Source organism: Camelus bactrianus, chromosome 32, assembly GCF_048773025.1.
Source record: "Camelus bactrianus isolate YW-2024 breed Bactrian camel chromosome 32, ASM4877302v1, whole genome shotgun sequence".
NCBI lineage: Eukaryota > Metazoa > Chordata > Mammalia > Artiodactyla > Camelidae > Camelus > Camelus bactrianus.
In genome coordinates this window covers 15,680,084-15,703,995 of record NC_133570.1, presented here as the reverse complement: position 1 = coordinate 15,703,995, position 23,912 = coordinate 15,680,084, and the positions used below count along the sequence as shown (strand labels likewise).

The following is a 23,912-nucleotide window of genomic DNA, read 5'->3' as shown; positions in this document are numbered from 1 at the left end:
GACAAGCTAGAGAGAGAGAAAGGGAGGGCCCCTGGGAGTGTGCACTGGTCTCTGTTCCCCAACCAGAGGGAGGTCAGCGACCTGTGCTCAACTGACCCAGGACACAGCTGCAGGGTTCAAGGGAAGCCACCGGCTGGGGTCAGGGAGGGGCCACCAGGGGAATCTTGGAGCCCAGGTCCTTCCAAGACAACCCCCTCCTTTGTGCCCCAGGAGCCCGACACCCCCAGCGTGGCGGTCAAGGCCTCTGGGCATCTTCTCTTGGAGGTTCCTCTGCTGGAGGTGCCCTTTTCTTGTCCCCTCTCTCCTCCCAGCCTCACCACACACAAAAGCAGGCAGAGCAGAAGCAAAGTGGTAACAGAAGAAGACAGAGCAATCCTGCTGAGACGTGCCAGGCGTCCGGCTGGGCACTTGGCCTTCCTTATCTCCCCATATCCTGACAAGCCTCCCCGCCCCGAGGAGGGGGTGGTTAGTATCCCCACTTAACAGCTGTTGAAACTGAGGCTCTGAAAGGAACCAGATCAGGATCACCAGCCCGCCCTGGTGGAGCCAGGACTTGAACTGGGATCTGTGGGACTCCAGAGCCCGCATTCCAAGGCACCCCAGCTGCCACCCACATGGCTGTTTAAAATGTTCCTCCATCTTTATCAGCACTTCCAAGCACCCTGGGTGAGCTGGCAGCCCCTTTGACTGCAAGGCTGTGATGCGCATTTAGGCAGCATCCTTGCCTCTCCCTCAGTCTTCCTGGGACCCCAGGTGCAGCCCTGGGGTGGGAGGTACAGAAGCCGAGAGGCTGGGAGTAATGACATTAACACTCACTGCTCAGGCGCCAGCTGCATGCATACCCAGTGCTGCTCCTCAGAACCAAACTTCAAGGTGGGTATTTTCATTCCCATTCTGCAGATGTGGAAACTGAGGCACAGGAAAGCAAAGCCACTAGCCCAAAATCCCCCAGCTAGGAAGAGGCAGGTGTACACTTTGAACCTGGGCTGTTCTGACACTGGGGCTCACGTCTTCAGTCACTGTGATTGCCTTCAGTGTTCTGTGACTTGCCCACTGGGGAGCCCACTGAGTGCAGGCCCTTAGTTCTTGCACCCACTGACCACCCCCCGCCCTTCCGCCCGTGCACAGGGCTGGCAGGGGAGCAGTGTCTTGAATATCCACAGTGCCACCTCAAAGAGCCAGCAGTGACCCAACTCACCTACCTCTGATCAGTGCAGTCACCACACGCCAGGATCCAGGGCAGGCGGGGGGCTGCAGGGGCCCATCCAGCTGGGAGCACCCCTGAGAGGTCCTGGAACCCTGAGCCGCCCCAGCCCCAGCCGGCCCAGGCAGCCAGCCCCAGGCACAAGGCCCCTGGGGCACCCAGGCAGGCTCTGGCCCCTTGGAATTGCCTGGCTCCAGTCCAGGCAGCTGACGGAAGGGCTGGCGTTGCTGCCAGCAACCAGGACGGCAGAGTATGAGATCCCACCCTGTTCCCAGGCTCAGAGGGGTTGGGGGGAGGGACAGGCTGCCCTCCCCCTCGACTACTTCACTGCGCTGTCACCTTTCCCTGCAGAGAAGCTCAGCCTTGCCCCAGGAAGGGTCTCACTGGGAAGACTGCCCCCCACCCTCAACAGGAAAAACAGACGGTTGAAGCCCAGAGGAAATTTCAGAATCCTAAAAGCCATCGCTGGAGACGCTACAGGATGGAGGGGTCTGCCAGCCCAGTGCCACAGAAAAAGGAAAGTGGCCCGGAGCAGAAGAGCTCAAGCCTCATGCAGCTGCAGCAAAGCCAGGTACCAAGGCCAGCCTGGCTCGTGAGATTTTGGGTCACAGACTCAGTCTCTTCGTCCGCAAAGTGGGCCGGTGTTAAACTTACATGCGATCACAAATGCAGAGATGCAGAGAATATAGGTTAGCCAGTCATCCCAGTTTGGGGATGTCCTGAAAGGCGGGACTTTTGGTGCTAAAACCAGAATGTTCTGGGCAAATCGTGATGGGTAAGTGGCCCTACCTGTCTAAAAATCCCGGCTCCCCCAAAGGCACCCCGTGGCTGTGATGCTCAAAGACGCCTACTTCTGGAGTCAGATAATACTGAGTTTGTATTCTAGCTCTGCTATCACACAAACAAACAAACAAACAAACAAAATAAAAACTTTGGTTTTAAATTTTCATTCCATTAAATTCAACAAATCTGTGCCAGGCACTGTGTTAGGTGTGGGGGTGCTATAGAGAGAGGAGTGGGCAAAAACCGGTGCCTGCGGGGATTACTTTGTAGTGGGAAGAGAAAGACACAAGACATCACATCACATAGGTAGCCCTCCAGTGGCTTTGCCTTTCTGAGACTCAGTTTCACCTTGAAATTGAGGGGACCCTCCACGTAGGACCTCCCCTCTGGCATCCCCTGAGCCCTCGAATCATTGCTCAAAAATAAAAGCTTCAGAAATAAACTCTCCCTGGGTTCTGCTATTGTCCAGAGAAAGATTGCCTCTCCCTTTCTTCCCCTACCCCCAGAGCCGAACTTCTAGAAAAAAACAGCAAGTCATTAGAAAGCTCTTCCTTTTTTCAAAATGAACTCCAGCAACCTGCCACATTTCCCTCAAGCCTGGTTTCAGCCCCCCTGGGGTCACACGGGATAAGCCGGCCACCTCCTTCCCCTGGCAGCCGCCACTTCCTCACGTTAACCTTGGCCAGAACTTCCTCTGCATCATTCTTAACCCCTTACCTGCTGGCCCCGACTAGTTGAGACCGCTCTTTCCCTGGGCAGGGAGAGAGGCGCTACACAGGGCGCTTTTTTACCTGCAGGTTTGTCAGATTGTTTGTTTGCTTAGGGATCGGCTTGGTCCAGCAGGGTGGGGAAAAGCTCCAGAGAGGCTCACGTATCCAAAAAAAAAAAAAAAAACGTAAAAGTGAGAGTGAAAGGAGGAAGGGAAACGTGGGTGGAGACAGAAAACAGAGCCAAGACTGAGGGGAAAAATGCAGACGATAAGTCATGTCCTAAATACTTAACAAGGGTGGGCCACGCAGAGGACTCACAGACTCCTAGTCTAGGGGGAAAAAAAAAAAACAGTGCCGGGAGTCCACGTGCCCCGTGGCTAAAAACAAACCCACTTTGGGAAACAAGAAGACTTTGCAGACCAGGAACAGGACTTTCTCCCGAAGCCCGCGTAAAAAGGACACAGTGTGATGCCCTGATCAGCATCCTCAGTGATGTCCTGACCAGTCAGGCCTTGAGGGTCCAGATGTTTCAGGAGAGGCATCCAAACACCGGCGGCCTGAACACCCCTCCCTGTAAGCGGTCAGCTCTGGTCCAGAGGGCCAGTCGGTCGGTAGGACACGCCCCGTGTTCGCTCCGCCCCTCGCCCGCCGCCTGCGCCCCACCCCCTTGCTGTCGCCCCGCCCAGACGTGCCAGGGAAGGAGCCACTATTTGCTTTGGTCTAGACGTCCAGGGTGATGATGCATGGCCAGCTTAACATGAAATTTCTAGAATGTCTGGGAAAGTGGCCTTCAGGGCATTCTTCCTGACGCTGTCGCTCTGAAGTGATGTTTTGATGCTGTTAGCAATGGTCAGTGGGACGTTACTCTCTGCAGCAAATGCGAGAACACAGCCATGCTCTACACCAGCTGGGGACGGACCTGGGGGCCGTGACACTCACTACCCCCAGCTCGCTTGTCTGTTACCATGTCCTATAGAAACAGGATGCTATAGAGGACGCTCTTGACCCCTACATCAAGTGCCCCTACGTCAAGTGACTTTTTTTTAGTATAAATACTATATTTATTAAATATCTTCACAGTTTATTGAAATGTATTTACAGAAGCATTCCGGAGTAAGTTATCTTTCGGACATTCCATTCAGGTCATTGCCTCTGGGGTGGGACAAATAATCATAGTTTCGACAGAAAAATGTCACTCATTAGTAAACACAAAGTCAGATGCCATCTTTGCCACACATCACCTGCTTCCAGTTAAAATTTTTACCTGGACACTGTTGATTTTTGGTTGAGAAGTTCAGTTTCGCAAAGAATTAAATCTGTTTTTAAACAAATCACATCTCAGCCACCAGGATGACACGGATGCTGGAGGGAGGAGTGGGTCTGCATGAGCCTCAAACAGGACCCTCTCCGTCTAGGTTTAAGTGGGCTGGAAGAAACTTTCTCCTTGTAACATTAAGGAAGGCGGAGTCAGGTAGAGCTAGGTTTAAAATCCCAAATGTGTCCACGTGATGGTCAAGGAGACAATGGTGATGGAAGTTACGGACATTAGAGCTTATAATAATACTTCATAATGGCATTTACTATTAGCTGAATGGGCATCCATTTGCAATTCTAATTTGGCTATTTTTTATTTCAATTTTTGACTCTATCTAACTGGTGATGTTCAAAACTATCTAAAATTATAAAAAGGTTAAAAAGCAAATCCTAATTCCCACCCTGCCACCATCTGCCCAGTCCCCTCTGCTCCCATCTCCTTGTATTTGTTTACTATGTATCCTTCCAGAGTTTCCTTAAGCAAATACAAATATATATCCTAAGTTCTCTCTTGTTTTGCATAAAAATTGGTATATTACCCACACTATTTTGCAACTTGCCTTTCTTACCCTACAATATACCTTGGAGATGGTTTAATATCAGTCTATAAAAAGTACCCATTCTTTTTCATGGCTGCATAGTATTCCATTACTGGATTTGCCATCATTTAATTAATCAGTTTTCTGCAAATGGGCACTTGGCTTACTTCCAGTCTCTCATTGTTACAATTCATCATCATGTATGTGTTACAATGTTATAATCAATCATTGTGTGTGTGTGTGTGTGTGTCATTTCCCACTTATTCTTAATAGCAGCTGGGGCTCTCAAACCCTTTCTTTATGATGAGCAAACAACTTTGAAGCCCGCCTCTTTGTACTGGCTGTGCTGTGTTTTAATCCATCAAGAAAATGCTTCAGAGCCACGTAGACTGTCAGTCCCTGCCTTGCCAAGGAATAGATTATGCAGATGTCTGAAACTATCTACAGCGTGAGAGAGACAAATTCATGCAAGCCCCCTCGATAACCCCAAAGGGTAGATCTGGACCCTGTAGATTCCCAGTTAGTCAGTCAGGCTGGAGGAGACAGGCTCCATGGAGAACAGGGTAGCGACCGACCAGCCAGCAGATTTCTGGTGTCAACCCTGATCTCAGAGCCTGGACCCCGAGCCCAAGAGGAGCCATTTTCTGGAGCTGGCTTGGCAGCCCGGAGTAGCCCCCAGCAACCACCAACTTGAAGCTTTTTTCTGCTTCTATTCTGTTTTAAAATAAAGCCATGATCACATTCCTGGGGTGTGGAGAAACCTCTCTCCTCCATGAACTGGCCTGAGCTTTCCCTGCCCCTCTGGAAAGGATCCAAAGTAATTTTCCACCCATTGCTCATGAAGAACAAATTTTGGTGGGCAACGGGGTGCCCACCCCACTCCCAGGCACTCCTCATCTTTCTCTTTGTAGTACTCACATCTTCCCAACTTGGGGTGGGCCCCAAGTAGCTGACAGAGGAGCCTTTGTCTCCCTCTTCCCTGCTTCCTCACCCTCCTGACAAGAACCCTGGCAAAGTCTCCACTGGTGTAGGTTTCTGAGGGCCCCCACGGTTTGTAACCACAAGTGGGGACCCTTGAAACCGCCATAATGCTGAGCCGTGGGAATCATCACCATCAGCCCTCAGGATCCTCCTCACCCCTCACTATGCTCCAGCCTCCCAAGAGCCCTGATTACTATCCCCACCTCACAGTTGAAGAAACTGAAGCTCAGAGGGGTCAAGTAACTCATCCAAGGTCACACAGCTAGAAAATGGAGGAGCCAGGACTTGAACCCAAAGCCATGCTCGACATGTGATAGTGAAGAGAGCAGACCACCCAAGTTCTGCCACTGACTACCTGTGAGACTTCTTTGTTGCTTAAGTTCTCTGTGCCTCAGTTTCCCAATCTGTAAAATGGAACAGTAATAGTACATACTTCACAGGGTTGGTATTAGGATTAAATAAGAGAAGGACTACAAAGCACCTAGAACAAAGCCTGGCCCACGTTCAGTTCTCAGGAAGTTATCTACTACCGTTTCCATTATTAGCATTGTCAAATGTGATTACGATTCTTACAGTTCTATGACACTGTCCCGGTCATACGGGAGTGTGAGTGTACAGAACCTCCTCTCAGAGCTTCCTTCACACTGAGGCATAAATATCTGATGACAGACGACACAGTTCTCACTTATACACTCAGTAAACCTCACAGAGCACATGTTACCTGCCAGGTACCAGGCAAGCAGCTAGGAACCCAAGGATCTAATTCTCAGTCCTAAGAAACCCAAAGCCAGGTTCCTCCTCCCTCTCTCTGCTCCTCCTTGCGTGGCCAGAATCACCGACCCCTTACTCCACTTGGCCTTCCTCTCCCCAGCTCCCACTCTGGAAGGAAATGAGCCGGCAACCCCTCAGGCGATGCCCACATCCATGCTAGCTCTGCCCGCCTTCCTGCTCCCCTCCCCCAAAGCCAGGACGCCCTCCCTGCTGTAAGCATTCACTCATGCATCCATTCTATAACAGGAATGGAAGCTGGGCCCCGAAGCTCGAGCACAGTCACACTCAAAGAAACACAGTCCGACAGCCCAAAGCACTTATAAATAATTCAAATCTTCACTGCCATCTCTCAAAGAACCGCAAAGGATATTGCAGAAGGTGGTGGTGTGCAGTCCAGATCCCCTTTGCCACTGGGGGGGGGGGGGCACCTGTCCCACAGCTGCGGAGAATGCTAGGTACCCCCAGCTCACAGCTGCCCTCTTCTCCTGAGAATCGCCTGCAGCCAAGCAGGAGCTGCTTCTCCCCGACTGCCATGGGGCACAGTTCAGGCTTCAGAGCTCCCCTTGGGATCAGGCTGAGGCTGGTCTCCACCTGAGACCACCTCCTAGCTAAGCTCCTCCCCCTGGCCAATCCTTGAAGGCAAATTTAATGGCGTGCCCCCAAAACTCACTCATCGGGATAAAAAAATACTTTTTCTTTAAACTTAAAAAAAATTTTTTTTTTTGCTTGTGTTTGGTGTTTTTATTTTGGGAGGAAGATAATTAGGTTTGTTTGTTTGTTTGTTTGTTTTAATGGAGGTACTAGGGATTGAACCCAGGACCTCGTGCATGATAAGCATGCGCTCTACCACTGAGCTGTACCCTCCCCCCAAGAATACTTTAATGCACTATTTTTAAATCAAAACTAATGTGTTAGATGCATGACGGGCGAAATATCAACATTTTCCATAAAGAGGAGATCCAACCCTGAACTTGCACGACCCTGCCTCAGTCAGCTCACCCAAATCCCAACCCTGCCTGAGACACACCTCACCTGAACCCCTGCTGCGGAACCCCACCTAAGACGGACATCCAGAAGCCACTCTTGGAACTTTCTTTTACTCATTCCTCTGTGGTGGATCCCCCCCAAAGCCCTTCTCTCAACCCCTCCCACACAGCCCCCTCCCCACCAAAACCTCACCCTCCCTCCCATCCAGAGTAGGCTCCTGCCTCCCCTCCGGCTCCTCCTCCCACCACCCTCCACTTACGTCCTTGTCACCCAAGGTCAGCATCTCCACCCTTACCCTCTCATCCCCAGTCCTCTCTCCCCGCCCGCTGCCTGGACTCTGAGTCACGAACAGAACGCTCACAAGGCAACCATTTCAACCTGTTGCCCCCATCCAGCACCCACTTGGTGCCAGGTAGCTCCTCCCCTCTGCCATCCAGCGCCAGTGCTAGCAGCTGGAGCCCTCTCCTCCACGCCCTGGTTCTCTGTCCTTTCTGGGCGCCCCACCTCAGCCGCACCCCTGCCCTCCCTAACCTCCAAGGAGCCCGCCCAAGAGACAGTTTCAGCACAAGTGAACTTCAAACTGTGGGGTATTGTGAACCAGTTACATCTCCCCAACACTTCTGAGACTGCCCCTGCGTCGCCAATTTCTCATGTTTGCCAAGTCAGGTCACAGAAAATTAAAACTGTCCTTTATCAATATCTCACCAGTTCAGGAAAAAACGCTACGTCAGTATGTTAATATCGACAAAAATCAGAAATTAACATAGCATTGCAAATCGATTACCCATCAATAATAATTTTTTTAAAAATCCATAGGACAGAGACTCATCTTTCACAGCTGAAAACATTTCACTTTGTGAAAAAAAATCATTGTCTGGTCTGTGTTTTCTCTTTTCATTTCTCTGCAGGCTGGGAACCACTTGGCCACATACAGTTTCCAAGAGGCGGGGGTTGTCAACCCCCCTGTTTGACATCAGGGGAAACAGACCCAGCAGACAGACAGCTGTCTTTCCTGTCCACACCCGGTCCTTGAATACTCCCCCGAGGGAACCCTACAAGAGGTAGGAGACCTGAGTTCTAGTCCCAACTCTGCTCCTACTTTTCAGAGAAGCTGCCCTGAAATCTCTTCCCCTCTCTGAGCTTCGAGCCTGCGAATCTTTCAGGCGACACTGAGCTCGAAGGCAGGCGCGCTCTGGTTCAGCATGGGGGACTGGGGGCTCAGGCTCGGCTGAGCTCAGGAGCCAGCATGGACTGGACATCAGGCCTCTTTCTCTGGCATCACCTCCGGGCCTCAGTTTCCTCTTCTGGGAACGAGTTCTAGGATCCTTGCCAACAGCTGCCTCGCAGACAGGCACGGGGGCCAAGGGGTGAAGACTTGGCACGAGGGGAAACACTTGGGAGAAAGAGGCTGGCCGACAGCCCAGGGCCTCAGATAAGAGGCACATGGGGCCATTTCCAGTTCCAGAAAGACCAATATGTCCAGACACCCAGCCCAGGACAGAGGTTTGGGGCTTCAGCTGGGGGACCCCAAAGTTTTCATCTTTGGACAAAACCAGGCACTTTCCTCTCCCTGGTGGAAGGATCCTCAAGGCCCCAGGTGCCAGCTGGGTTCTTGATGGCTCTTCATCCTGGAAGCTGACTGTGATCAAGACACGGCTATGAATGGAAGTGGGTCTCAGTTGTCTGGGAAATGTGTCCTGGCTGCCCAGCTGTAGATGGAAGGGGTAGACAGAAATGGGGCTCACCAAAGTGGCATCTTTGCAAGTGTTGTGGTTAAAGCTGTCTGGATTCCAGCTCTGGGTCTGCCCTCGCCTGCTGTGTGACCTTGGAAAAGTCACTTAACTTCTCTGTGCCTCTACTTCCTCAGGTACACAATGGCCAGGCAAGAGAAGAGGACTCCATTGTCTGTGAGTGTCCCCTTCAGACCTGGTGATCCACGCATTCTCTACCCCAAGTTTCTCCAAATGAGCCACAGAGACAGGGATCAGACGATGGGGCCTCTTCCTGGAGCTGAGACGAAGATTTCTGGGGGACACAATTTTGGTCTTGAAATGGATAGAAATATGACGGCCCTGAATGCAAGATTCCCATGCTTAAACAAAGGGTATGCGCTCAAAAGAACTTGATGTGTTTTAAAAATAAAGCGTACAACCTCAAAATAACTAGTGAGGATTTGGTCTTTCCCTAAGGAAAGGAGGGGGCTTCAAGTGATGCTCCAGCTCTTGTTCTCCAAAGTCTGAGGCTGCCGCCCTCTCCTGTTGGGGCTTATGTGTTCATTTCCTCACTAGTGTGCACTGCGTGCCCGCGATGTGCTGGGTGTGGGGATGGTGGATGCCCCCGGGGCACCTTTCTTGGGTAGCTGAGGCACGCTTCCCCCGACCACAGCCGACTCCCAGAGGGAAGAACCACCAAGCGTGCAGTCAGCAGCTAGGACCTTGAGAACCCTTCCACTGGGGACAGGTCAGTGCTTGGGTTTTGCCCAAAGATGCTCCAACCACTCAAGCTCTGGAAGATGGCAGCTGGCTCAGAGCACAGGCTGCAGAAGAAAGGAAGGAGATGGGGAGAGGAGGAAGGGGAGAAGGGAGAGCAAGAAGGGGTGGAGGGGTCTCAGGGACAGGAAGTGCACTGAGGAGTCGGGGTCGGGACAGCCAGCCTTCGAGCTGGCTCCCCACAGTGGCCTTTGTTGGCACTCCATGAGCTTTGGAGCCCCCTAAGGAACTTGAGTGTCTGGGGTGCCCCTAGCCTTCTCATATGACATCCTGGAGAAACCAGCTGGCCACCACCACCCCTGGGGAACCAGGTGATGCCCAAAGAGACCTTTCAGATGGTTCCAGAAATTATTGCTACCCAAGGAGCCAGGACCACCTTTGACGTCACCCCTGCGTCCATACCACCACCTGAAAGGGAGCTGCCACAGCCCCAGTTTTCAAGAACACGGGGCAGCAACTTGCCAAAGCCCCACAGCCAGAAAGCAGAAAGAGAGAGAGCTACTCACTAAATCCACTCCATCGCTGGGGACACAGTTAGCAACGAAGAAGCGAATGCCACGCCCTTACTGAGCTCTGGGCCTCCAGCTAAGCGCATCCCCCATGCAAACGCCCAATTTCAACTTCCCCAATCCCCAAATTCTTTCCTTCAAACAACTGTTGGTGGCAAACACCAAAATGACAAAGATGAAAAATAAAATAAAATAAAATAAAATAAAATACGCCCTCCCCGAGATCCCCCACCCCAAAGTTCCTGCAAGGCAGCGTCATTCCCATTTCACAGATGAGGAAACCAAGGCTGCAGAGCTGGGAAGTCAAGGAATTTGAAGCCAAGCAGCCGGATTCCAGAAGCTCCGACCACCACGCCCTCCTGCCCCTCCAAACACACCTTGATGAGACCCTGCATGGTCTCCGAGCACCAGCTCCAGCGCCCACACAGGGAAGGAAGGATGCCTACGAGCACGAGGCCAGTTTTACCAGTTCAGCAGAAAAGGACAGGGACCCCAGGCTCCTCTTTCAGGTCGCAGGGCACCGCCTGAACCACCCTTAACCAGCTCGGCCCGCAGGCTGTGTGAGAAAACTGCAGGGCGCCAGGAAGGCAGTGGAGATGGGGCGTGTGCCAAGATTGCAACACTTACCCCCATAGCATCCCAGGCCTCCTGTGCTTCTCTGAGCTCTGCTGATGTGTAGCTTTGTCACGTTTAAAAAAAAAAAAAAATAGTTAACGCAATTCTGGCCACTCCACCTACAAGAAAAGGGCAGAGCAGAGGCCCCAGTGGAGGCGTAGGAAGTTGGAACGACAAACTTCTCTGACGGAACTGACTCAGGAGCTGCCTGTCCCCAGGTCCTTGGAGCAGGACCTCCAGGAAGATCCCGGGGCCAAAGGCTCCCCTCACCTGTGTCCGCACTGCCTGAGGGTCCACCATCGTGGACACTCCGTGTTGGTTTAAGACACCATATTCACAAACCTCTCTCCCGTGAGCTGTCATCAGTTGCAAACACCTTGGTGTGAAAGAGTTAACTGCTTTGGTTTCCAACGGAACATCTGCATGAAAACTGGCTTCTGAGGGAATGGGGCATGAGACTGATCTAAGTTTCCATCGAGCTATCAAAGGCCTATGAGACAGCCCTAATTGGGGTAGGGAGGGTCTGCGGCAAAAATGGAAAGGCCTAGAAATCACAGAAGAGGAGGGGAGGTGGGCTCTGGAGAAGGGCCCAGAAGAAAAGCAAGAGCCCTGGTGGTGCCCAGGCAAGCGAAGCGTGCGATGTCAGGAGCATGACTCCCTCGGTTCCAAGCTGTGTGTCCTTAAGGAGCTGACTAACCTCTCTGAGCCTCCGTCTCTGTGTGTCATCATTTACAGGAAAAGAAGATGAGCTGCTGACAGGCTGCGGGTTGGAGCAGAAGTGGAAGTGATTAAAGAATTCAATCTCATTCCAGAAAGTATTTAAGGGAAAAAAAAGTATTTACCAGGAACCTCACACATACCCCATCTTTAGTACCCAGAGTCTTTACAGGAACCCACTAAGTGCAGGGCCCAGGGCTAAGCCCTTTACAAGGATTATCTCCTTTAATTGTCACCCAGGGCAGGTCCTGCCTTCTCTCTCATTTATAAGTAGGGAATCTGAGGTTGAGAGAGAAAAATGGACCCAGTAGCACTCAGGTCTACCTAACACCAAACTGAATCACTACACTGAGAGCCTCACCAAAGCACATAAAGCTAAGTCCGCTGGAGGCAGGATGCATTCCCAAGACAGAGAGCGGGGCTGTGAGTCAGAGAATGGAGGAGGAGTGAGCACAAGTCCTCTCTTGGGGCCTCAATTTCCACAGCTGTAAAATGGGACCGTTTGCCCCACCTGCCACGTTTCTGACGAGTCTGCGTGATCCCCAGGAGAGGAGTGCCTGGCCCCCCCCCCGAAGAGAATCTTGGCGGTGGAATTGGGCAGAAGCCCAGTCCAGCCTTAGAGAATGAAAGCTACCTGTCCCTTCAGGCAGGAGAAACAACACACAGAGCTCTTGGAAGGAAGAACTTCGCTGGCTTCCCAGCCCCCTGGAAGGTGTGAGATGCCAGAGCTGGGAAAGGGCTGAGAATAGAGGGTGAGCAGAATGCACGGAACAGGGACCAGCCCAGTGGGACAGGGGGAGGCCCCGGGCCCCAGCCTGAGGAATCCCCTCCCCCAGGCACACCAGGGATCAGTGATGGGGAGGTGAAGGCCATCGCCCAGCCGGGCTCAGGGAAGCTGCGCTGCCCTTCCTCAGAGCCCTGTTTCTGATTTCCCTCATGTCTGAGATTTTTCACAGGAGGGGGGGCAAACACAAGAAAAGAAAGGCCCGTGTAAGCCAGACAGGCCCCACCGCCTCCCTGGGGAAGACAGGCCGGGGACCCCAGGTCTCTACCCAGTCCCTGCCCACCTGGCCTTTCCAGCGTCTCGCAGCTCAGGACTCCCGGTCCCCGCTTCTCCCCGCACCCCCGGAGCCAGGCCCTCCTGCTCAGGCCGCATTTGGTCCTCAGCTCCAATTGTGTGCCAGTCGGAATCTCACGCAAGCCGCCCAACAGCCCCTCTGTCAGAAAAGCTCTTTCATGATGCCCCGTTTGCAGTGGAGGAAACTGAGGCTCAGAGCAGTTAAGTGTCCTTTCTGACATCTCACAGCCAGCAACCGGCAGAAGTGAGTTTCAAAATGGGTCCATGAGCTGGCAGAGTCCCGCTTCTACCCACGGGTGGCCATCCCATTCTTACTCAAGGCATGCCCTATTTCTTCCTGACCCAAATCCTCGGCAGTTAAAGAGGCCCCCCCGTGAATCACGTCTGTCTTAAAAGAGACTGAAAATTGCCCGCGTTCCCCAAAGACCCACTCTTGACGTCAGTCAGCTCTAATCCCCCAGCGATGGGGGGGGGGGGGCGGGGGCGGGCAGCGGACCCTCAGTGCCCAGGCTGGTTCATCTGGCTCCAGCGGGCAGTGGCCAAGTCCCTCTCCCCCTCGGTAAACACATCACAGCCCAGACACAGCTGCCGTCCTAAATCAACTCTCTTTCGCTCCGAAGGAAACACCTCGTTTCTCCCAAGCTCCGTGCCTACACCCATCAGCAAGTCCTGGACGTGCTAGGAGAGGGGACCCAGCCTTCAGCCATGAAAGCCACCAATGCAAAGAAACAGTCTCCTCTCTGAGCTGATTTCTGGATCAGACAACCCAGGAGATAAAGCCACAAACCGACACGCCCTCTGCCAAGCTGGAATTTCAAACTCAGTTTGCTTGGGATTGTCTGGAACCTTCGATCATCCAGACCTTCCAGTTTAAGCATTTAAGGTCTGGGGACAAAAGATGTTGCTCTAGTGAAATGGGGCGCCTTGGGCCACCCAGAACATTGAGTGGGACCTTCGAGGCCCTGCAGAACACCCGGGCTCCCTCCGGCCGCTCCCTGCTTCCATCCGCCGCACCAGCACCAGACACCCCTCGCTCGTCAAGTCAATATCTTTTATTTCTGGCCAACTTCTCCTCCAGGCACTCAAGCCTAACTCATGCTTGGAACCAGCTCAAATACATGCTCCCTTCTCCCGGCTCTGTTTCCAGGCTTCCCCCATTAAAGCGACCCCCTCTTTGCTCCTGTGGTCCTTTGCACCCTGGATGCATCAGGCAGGTGCTAATAATATGAGTGTCTTTAACAACAAGCTCTCAGTCAAAATGGCCCGGGACCGGAATGGATGCTAGATGGAATGGCCCCAGGCACCCTGCCGTTAAAGACATAAAGCCAGATGGACCCCACACTGTTTACACACCTGTCTTCCAGCTCAACTGGGAGCCCCCTGAGGGCAGGGCTTGTCTCTCCCTGTTATCCTTACTGTCAGCACACAGTAGGTCCTCAGATAATGCTGGTAGAGTGAAGGCTCTGTCCTGACTCACTACCTTTCCTGGGCTCCTTTAGACAAATCCTTTAGACACTTTTTCAGCTTCCGTTTTCCCTTCTGAAAAGCAGAAGTTCCAGGCACCACGCTAAGCACTTAACTCAGACGCTCTTTTTTCTCCTAAGTGCCGCCCCATGGTGTGCATGGTTCCATTCCATTTCACAGATGAGAAAACTCACTTGCTCACAGCTGCGAGGTCTGTAAGTAGTGGAGCGGGGATTTGAATCCAGCCTGAGCGATGCCAACGCCTGGGGTCTCGGTCAGGCCTGATAATCACCCCATACACCTCATTGGTTGTTTACACCCACATCTGTCCTGACTGGTCAGTGCTCCATGGGGCCAACTGTGAATACCTGGATGGCCCCCATCTGAACTCTCAGTGTCCAAATTCAGGAAATTGATGGATGCCGTTCAATGTGACAGTCCACACTGGGGTGGGCAGAATAAGGCACTTCCCAAAGATGCCCACGTCCTAACCCCCGGAACCTAAGATTGTGTTCCCTTACGTGCAAAAGAGACTCTGCAGATGTGATTAAGAGCCTTGAGATGGGGTAATTATCCCGGATTATCCAGGTGGGGCCGATGTCATTACTATTCAGGTCTTTAATAAATAAGAGAGAGGCAGGGGGTCAGAGGGATTCAGTGTAAGAAGGGTTCAACCTGTGGCTGCTGGCTTTGAACATGGAGAAAGGAACCGTGAGTCAACCAGCATGGTCAGCCTCTAGAAGACGGAAAAGGCCAGGAAAAAGATCCTCCCTTAGACCCTCCAGAAGGAATAAATACAGCCCTACCAATACTTTGATTTTATCCCCATGAAGCTCATTCAAGGCTTCCGATCTCCAGGACTGTACAATAATAAAAATGTATTTTTTTAAGCCACAAAGTTTGTGATGATTGTTATAGCAGCAACAGGCTCTCATACTGGCTGTCCGAGCTCTTAGCTCATCTCCCACTCAGGAATTCCTAATTTCTGACAGCTGTTCAAACAAATTCCCGTAACACAGGATGGGAGTATTTTGAATGTCCCCCGTCCTTAACCGCCACCCCGGATCATTTACTGGTCACTGCACACCCTCTCTCAACGGCTCCAAAACAAGAGGAAAACGGAAGCCCAAAGAGGTCATGTGACTTGCTGGAGTTCACGCCGGTGGCTTGTGCCAAACCCAAGACTAGAACCCGGGTCTCCCTGCCTGCACCCCGGCAGCCCTCCTCTGTCTCCTGTGTCTGACCCCCAACACCCAGAGGGAAAAACTGAATGTGCTAGCCTCTGTTTCTCGCACCAGTCACCCCACCCACCCACCTCCTTGCACAAGAGCTTGCCCCCAGCAGGAGCCTGCGATTAAGATCAGAGGACCCAAGTCAAGTACCCCAAGAAAGCAGAAGTGATTCTGACAATTCTGCCTGGACAGCAGCTGACCCCCCTGCTGAGTCAGCTGCTGACATTTCCAAGGTTGCCAGAGCACGTCTGTGGTTGGGGGAGACCACCTCCACCCCTGGAGCCCAGGACTTCTCCACAGGGCCAGGCATGAAGCCAGGATACTGGCCGAGATGACCTTTTCTACCCTGGGAACCCAAAGTCACAAGGCACCAGATCCCAAAATCAGCCCAATGGTACAAAGGCAAATTTCAATGCCCAATTTCCTGAGAATAAAAACAGAAATGGCTTCCCTGAGCTGGCCATGCGCTGTACTCACGTGTATTTTGATGTCTATTAACTCATGGCACCACCCCCCTCAACAATCCTAGGAAGGAGGCCCTGATAGTGTTCCCACATCCCAGATGAAGACACCTAGGAGCAGGATTTGAGCAGATGGGTGGCTATGGCCACGTCACGCTGACAACGAATGCCAACCAGACATTAAATTCGGCGTTTGGGATTAACAGCTACACATTACTATGTGCAAAACAGATAAACAACAGGGACCTACAGTAGAGCCCAGGGAACAATATTCAATTTCTTGTAATAACTTATAATGGAAAAGAATCTGAAAAAAAAAAAAAAAAAAGCACGTTTGCTACTCGGATATGTATAACCGAACTGCTTTGCTGGATACCTGAAACTGACATTGTACATCAACTACACTTCAATTTAAAAGATAAAATTTAAAAAAATTTTTTCTTAAGGGGAGGGTACAGCTCAGTGGTAGAGTGTGTGCCTAGCATGCACAAGGTCCTGGGTTCAATCCCCAGTGCTTCCATCAAAATACATAACCCCTCCTCCACAAAAGTTTTTTTTTTTTCTTTCTTTGACAGCACTGTGTAGAATTAACCTGGCCTCCGGGTTCCATCCAGCAGGGCCAGAAATTCTATTCTTTCTCTATCTTGTTCGTGCTCAGACCTGCAAAACGACAGAGGTTCCAAAAGAGAAATGAGTTAAATTAACTGGTTTCCTAATTTTGCCTGAAAACAGCATGTCCCGGGGGACTGCCAACCCACAGGGCCCCTTCCCTGTATCCCAGGCCCAAGCCTAGGGCTTCACCCTCAGCTGGGGGCGTATAAGGAGTCCCAGCCTGGAAGCCGAGCGCCCCAGGTCCTAATGTCACCAGGTGACCTGGGGAATGTCACTCAACCAATCAGGGCCTCACTTTCTTCAAATCTAAAATGTAGGCAAACGCGACTACCCCCTGGCCCCTCCAAAGTCCCATGAGGGTAGGAACCCTGTCTTTTGCATTATTCTACCTCACGGTGTGCCAGACAGAGTAGGTACTAATAAACGTTTGTTGAGCGACTGAATAAAAGTGTATGCTACAAGTTTGCCTCCTCTCCCCCAAAGGCCTTAAGAATAGGGACCAGGCCTGATCCATCTTAAGTTCTCACATGGATACAGCTTTCACTCGTCCGTGGATTTATTCACACGGGGAATTGTCCTCAAGCACCCACTACGTGCCCGGCCCAGTCAAGGTCTGAGTGTCACCCAGGACCCACAGATGGCCTCAGCCTGTGTCCTTACACGCTATCTCCTTCTCCTTTTTCTGGCCAGTGACTGTAATATGTAGTCCTGCTGGACCTCCTCGGCCCAAGACAGACACCAGCTGCCTTCTCATCCGCACGCTTGGCCCATTCTGGGGACTTGAACAATGATTCCTTCACTTCCACTTCCCTCTACCCAGCCCTGGGGGAATGCAGCCAGAGGAAAACCCCTACCCAAACCACACACATGCACTCACACACACACACACACACACACACACACACACATACACACACACACGTACCCTCGCACACATGCACTCCAATGGGCAAAGGGACCCTAGGTCAGGAGTAGGATTTCATGAGTTCAAATCCCAGTTCTTTGGCTTATGAGCTGTGTGACTTTGGGCAAGCCCCTTTCCCTCTCTGAGCCTCATTTTCTCCATCTATAAAATAGGAAGGCTAACCATGAAGCCTTTCCACAGAGGGTTGTCGGGGGATTCAATGAAACAGTGCATATGAAAATCTTTGGCTCAATGCGCCTCTGATCAATAAAATTGTTATATTTGCTTCCTTTTTTCCAGGAGGGAAGGAGAATGGCCATTGCCTAAGTTCCAGGAAAATCCATATTTAGGGGCATGGAATGTGGGAATTAACTCAGTATATTTGACAGGGGATTATCTTGAGAATAGGAAAGTATTTGTGGCCTCAACATCACCATGTTAACTTTAAGATAAACTAATGAAAATTTAGAAGTTAGCATCAGGGACTGGAAGAGACCCAAGAGGTCACCATATTTGTGGCAGAGACAGCTAGCTGTCCACAAAAATTTATTCTCCCTTCCATGGTACACAGCTATTGATGAGAAAGCTCTCATCTTTCTTGCCAAGAACTACATTTCAAAGCCTCCTTTACAACTAGACTAAAGACATGACTATTTCTCACACATGGTACAAGGCTATTAAGAAGCAAATATGCCCTCTCCATGCTTTCTTTTATCAGTGGTGAGGTCCAAGGGATAGTAGGGATGTGAGATGGGTCATTGAATCACTGATTGAAAGAGGACCATCCTCCACTCAAATACCTGCCTTATAATAAATGTCTGCTTTGTCTGAGCCATTATACACATTTGGGTCTATTTGTTACTACAGCTACTACCCTGACTGATACAACATTCAACTTCATTATTTACAAATGAGATGATGATGGCCAGAGAGTGAAAGTACCTTGCCTAAGGTCCCACAGCAAGCTCAGCAATGCTTAAGAACTTGAGTGTCTTAACCATTTGAAGTAGATTTGCAGTTTTCAACCTGCCCCCTGGAGATTAGAGGGTATTTCTAGAGGCCCTTCAGCAGTGACATTGATATTGACTGAACTGCTGTCTGGAGTCCTCCGCTTCTGTTTCAACTAGAATAATACAAATTTTATCTGTCTTCAGATTGTACTTCTCCATATATTTCATCAGAGGAAAGGCTTCTGTGGCTTAAAATAATGTCAGAACCCATACACTGGGTGATTGCTAATGTGATCTGACTTTCTGTGGTACATGACCAAGTTTCGCTTCTTCCTCACCATGCCTCCTGGCCTCAGCTGCTGACACAGGGCATGTAGGCTCACAGAAGTATGTAGATATTTGCTTAGAAAGGAAAAAAGAAGCCTCTGTATGCAGCAAAGAACCCAGAAACCTCAACAAAGTACAAAAAGGAAAGAATTTCAAGTACTCCAGCTCAGTGATTTCTCAAGTTTTGGGGAGCATCGGAATCATCGAGGGTGCTCATTCAAAATACAGACTCTCACACCTCATCCTCAGAGATTCTCACTCAAAAACCCAAAGCTTTAAGAAACACTCATAATTATTCTGAGGGTAGTGGACCCACGGTTGCACTTGATAAACCCTGAGTCTAACTTGTAGCTGTGAAACTGACAGTGAGAACCACACCCATGTAGCAGAGCTCAAACAAGATGAAATCGGCTTTTGGTTTTCTTATCCACTGGCAGCAGCCTAAGTGGTAATAACCTACTGCTAAAGAAATCAATAATCATTTCTATTTGGCTTAGATGGCTGTCACAGGTGTAGGCAGCATGGCGATACAGAAATGATAATCACATAACAGCAAGAGTTTATAGAGCCCTTTATGTCATGAGAAGCCCGCTGCTCAGTCTTCGACATGTGAGTTCTCATTTAATCCTTATAATAATCCTATGGTGTAGTTACTACTCCTATTCACATTTAATAAATGAAGAAATCGAGGCATAAAGAAAAGCTGTGCAAACACTCAGCTGGCAGGTTCTAACTCATCCAACAGAGCCCAAGCCCAGGGTCACAGTGTTCTATTGCCTCTTGTGGGCATCTAACATCAGAACCCCTCTCCAGGCCTCAGTTTCCTGGTCTGTAAAATGGGCATGTTAAGAATATCTTTATCATATAGCCACGGCGAGGATTCAAGAAAATCATGGCAATACAGTGGTTTGCAAACTGAGAGGAGTTGAGTAAACACCTAAGAGATGAGACTTCAGTCTAACTCCCCATCCCATTTTACAGATGGAGAAACTGAGGCTTGGTGACTTTATTTCTTCAATGAACATTTACTGAGCACCTACTCCAAATGAGGTCCTGCACAAGAAGAGAATAATACCCCAAGTCTGGCCTCAAGGAGCCCCCAGGCTAGCAGGAGAGACAGACGAGATGACTGGCAATTATAACACAGTGTGAGAGGGGCTGTGATGAGGGGGGTGGGTACAGGCACCAGGAGAGTCTAGTGGACAGGTGTTGACCCAACTGGTTGGCAGGTGGAACTTTGCAGAAGGTGTCAAGCCAGAGAGGGGAGTAACTTGCCCAAAGTCAGATTTATCTATTCCCTAAAGTTTTGGAGGTCCAGAGAAGGTCCCTGTTCTTCAGAGATAACTCCTTCCATAGGCTTCTCAATGACTGACCGCCACTTGGGCATCACTGGTTTGAATTAAACCTTCTTAACAAAATACCAAGATACCCTCCTCCCACCGCCGAGTCCTGGATGAGCCGTTTGTGTTCATCTCAGCAACCGAGGCATTTAGAGGAATCTTTCCTCTGAGCAAGTTTGGAGGAAGCAGGAGAGACAGCAAAAACTTCAGGGAAGGAGGTGGGGGATGCTAAAAGGGAAGTAGGGGCCAGGCCCCTTAACAGAGAGAGAAGGCAGACCCAAGGCCTGGCCACTTCTTCGCTGACCTCTTTGAAAATTGCACAGGTCAGAGAGATCAGACTGCCATCAAGTAGCAGTTACTTGATTATAATAACATGCTGTTTGCTTGTAATTTTGCAAAATGCTGATCTGAATGGCTTGCCCATTTAAAATGTGCTACTCTGATCACGGACATAGAAAACAAACTGTGGTTACCAGGGGGGATAGATTAGGAGTTTGAGGTTAACAGATACCCATTACTATATATAAAACAGATAAACAATTTCCTGTAATGAACTGTAATGAAAAAGAAGTTGAAAATATATATGTGCATGTGTGTATCTGTATAACTGAATTGCTTTGCTGTTACACCTGAAACTAACATTGTAAATCGACTACACTTCAATAAAAAATAAGAAAAAAAGAGGGATAAAAAATGAATAAATAAATAAATGTGCTAGCCTGAAAGCAGACAGGGGAGTGGAATATTTCCAACAGATATCACTGGCAAGGGGTTCAGATCCTTCATATACAAAGAACTCTTGAATAGCAATAAGAAAAAGACAAACATGCCAACGAGAAAAAACATGGGAATGAGCTTGAACAGGGTAGTCATAAAAGGGAACAATAAGATTATAAAGCATCCTCAGCATGAACAAAGAAACGCAAAGTCAAGCAGCCAGATGTGACTCTCACTTTTCCCATCAGGGAGGTTTTAGGAGACAGGTAGCAACTAGTGTAGGTGAGGCTGTGAGAATATCACACCCCAGTGTTGTGCCAGGGGAGTCCAAGCCCGCACAGCCGTCCAGGGCAACGTAGCCAGGTGCCTCAAAAGCCTTAGAAACAGGCAAACTTTTTAGCCAGCTATTCTACCTCTGGAAAGGCATTCGCCAGACAAACACACAAACATGACGTGCTAGGAGCAGCCACTGCAGTGCCATTAATAACAACAATAATAGCAATAGCAACAATAATAATAAAGAAGGAAGCAACCTCATTGAGGAATGGTTAATCAATGCCAAGTCATCCTCTCTGTGAGGCCATTAAAACGTATGTTGGAAGAACACAGATCATATGGAAGGATGGGCATGATCCACGGTTGAGGACAAGGTAGGGTACCAAACAAGAGCCTGGAAAAACGTGTGTACGTCCACGTTGAGATACGCATACAGATCTGGTACGTTGTAGCTACTCAACCGACGTCATAGGTAAAATGAGTGAGTGAGCAAGTAACAGAGACACCTGCAAATCCACCTGCGGGGTGGGAACCTCCTCTTTCATCTCTGGAGCGGAAAGGTGGTACATCTCTGGAGCGGAAAGGTGGTACAGTCCCGTGGCTAAGAGGCGGGCTGTGCAAACCCCCATTCCATTCCCATCTCACCATCTCCGCAGGGCTGGGCCCGTCCCTTCCCCAGTCTGAGCCTCAGTATCTTCACCTGTAAAATGTGGACATGCACGGAGTCCTAAGGGAAATGCTCAGGTCACTCCTCTTCTTAACTATGGTAACCTCACAATTAGCTTGCATTACTTTGAAATCTGAAAGTCATCAGAGAGCTATTTCCATTCCGACAAAAATACATTTTATGGAAAACCAAAGAATTTCTCTCTCTACTAGTATTCTCCCCTTGCTGGCCCCTCTGGGTGATGTCAAAACCAAGAGTGATACCTTGTGGCTGGTCTCTGCCCAAGTCTTCCTGAGAATCCCGTGACTTCAGGCCACTCGAGGCTGCGCAGGAGACCCGTGTTCCCCGACTTCTTTCTCGAAATCACACCGTTCTTTGCCTGTTGCCGTTTGCCTGGAAAGCAGTTCGTTCAAAACCCACCCCGAATACCCCAGAGGCAAGCCCCGCAGAACATCCTCATCTCCCAGAGGCTCCCGGGGAGAGCCGGTGGCGTCCTGAGCGCTTTGCTTGCTCACCAGGACTGCTGCCCTGAATGGGACAGAACGCTGCCAGAGAAACAGCTGGAGGGAGGAGAGAGGGAGGGGCAGGAAGCTGGGCTGACCGAGGGCGGGGGCGGCCAGCTGCGGGTGGGGGGGGGGGGGGCCGCAGGGGAGGCCGCCGGGGCCCGTGGGTGGTGGCTGGTGGTAGAGCCTGCCGGGGACGGGGACGGCCCGCCCCTCTGCGGGGCTGGGAGCCGTGCCCGCCGTCTGAGCGCAAACCAGGAGCACATGCGGCCCCGGGGCAGCCGTGGGAAGCGCGTCTGCTCCCTGCAAGGACCTCCGGAGCTCCAGACGGCTACGTACTTAGCAGACGGGCTGCCGGATATCCCAGCTCCCTGGGTCACCTCCTCATCCCAGGCGTCTGTGCATGCTGTTCCTTCCACCTGGATGCCCTTCCTGCTTCCTGCACCTATTCACAGCCTAATGACCTCCCGCTTCACTTTTTTTTTTTTTTAAACAGCAATGAGGGTTTTTTTTTTTAAGTAGCAAATGAACAATCAGGAAAATGTTTTATAATGTGTGATTTTAGTCAGTGTTACAGGGAAGTGAAAACCTTATACATAATTAGAATACACGTAACGTACCATTTCCAGAGAGCTAACTTACGACATCAAACCATGAACTATGTTCAGACTTTGTGTGGTTTAAATATAAATTGTTTTCATCCTCAACCCAGCTCCCCAGAGATAAATATCATTAACACTTTGGTACGAACACACACACATATATTTTATATATAAATGTAAAATGGTTCAGTCATATTGTATGTACCATATTGTAACATGCTTTTATATTCAATGACTATATATGATATATATATATTACATATCTTATCTTTTTTTTAATTTTTTATTGCAGTGTAGTTGGCTTACAATGTTAGTTTCAGGCGTACAGCAAAGTGATTCAGTTATACATATACATACATATATATTTTTTCTTTTCAGATTCTTTTCCATTATGTTATTACAAGAAATTGAATATAGTTCCCTGTGCTATACATATATATATCTTACCCTGTTTTAACAGCTGCTAGTTATTCCATTGATTCCATGTAGTTTATCTAATCGATACTTTAGGAGTGGACGATTAGGTTATTTCCAGCTTTTTGACCAAAAGAAACACACCATTGCACACTTGTCCAATAATTTTCTTATATAAAATTCCTATGAACCTGTTTATTATTCCAAGAGACGTCTGCTTCCTCTTCATACCTCAGCTTGGGGCCACCTCCTGGGGAAAACTTCCCTGCCCCTGGGGGACTGCTCTGGGGTCCCCTCCCTCACGGCACTGATGCAGTATTGTCCCTGCCTGTTAGGGTGTCTCTCTCCCTCGCTCTGGGAACTCCTTGGGGAAGGGACTGTGTTTTGTCCGCTGCTCTGTCCCCAGCGCAAAGCAGTGTCTGGCTTCCTGTCTACATCACTGCATCACCATCGTCTGTGACAAATAATCAAAACAGCGGAGAGCCAGGCAGCGTGCTAGGCACTCGGTACTTAATCCTCATAAAGGAAGGAAGTGGGTACTATTTCTGCCCCCATCTTCTGATGAGGAAATTGAGACACAGAAAGATTAAGTCACTTGCCCAAGGCCACACAGCCAGATAGGTGGCAGAGGTGGGATTTCAACTGGGAAATCTGGCTCAAGACACTCGCCCATTTTACAGATGAGAATTCGGGAGGCACAGAGGGAAATTTGTTTTCCCAAAGGCGCCCAGAGGCGCCCATACCAA

At 50.1% G+C, this 23,912-nt stretch overlaps 1 protein-coding gene and 1 non-coding gene across 5 annotated transcripts in view; both read right to left on the bottom strand.

The window, feature by feature from the left end:
- The window catches only part of CMKLR1 (chemerin chemokine-like receptor 1), a 43,300-nt gene extending 21,103 nt beyond the window's left edge, over positions 1-22,197 (bottom strand). The window contains exons 1-2 of one of the 4 annotated variants that reach the window (XM_074355975.1): positions 21,911-22,197; positions 21,487-21,680 (exon numbers count right to left, since the gene is read on the bottom strand). In XM_074355975.1, coding sequence (XP_074212076.1) covers positions 21,487-21,609 — 123 coding nt within the window. In that variant the 5' untranslated portion in view covers positions 21,610-21,680; positions 21,911-22,197. Of the gene's footprint in view, positions 1-1,202; positions 1,601-10,664; positions 10,878-21,486; positions 21,681-21,910 lie in introns of those variants that run through there. The other 3 variants (XM_010963539.3, XM_074355976.1, XM_010963540.3) reach the window with 3 other exon arrangements.
- TRNAD-AUC (transfer RNA aspartic acid (anticodon AUC)) lies at positions 7,095-7,167 on the bottom strand. Its single transcript has one exon. It is a non-coding gene; the product is annotated as a tRNA-Asp (tRNA).
- Positions 22,198-23,912: the final 1,715 nt, after the last annotated feature.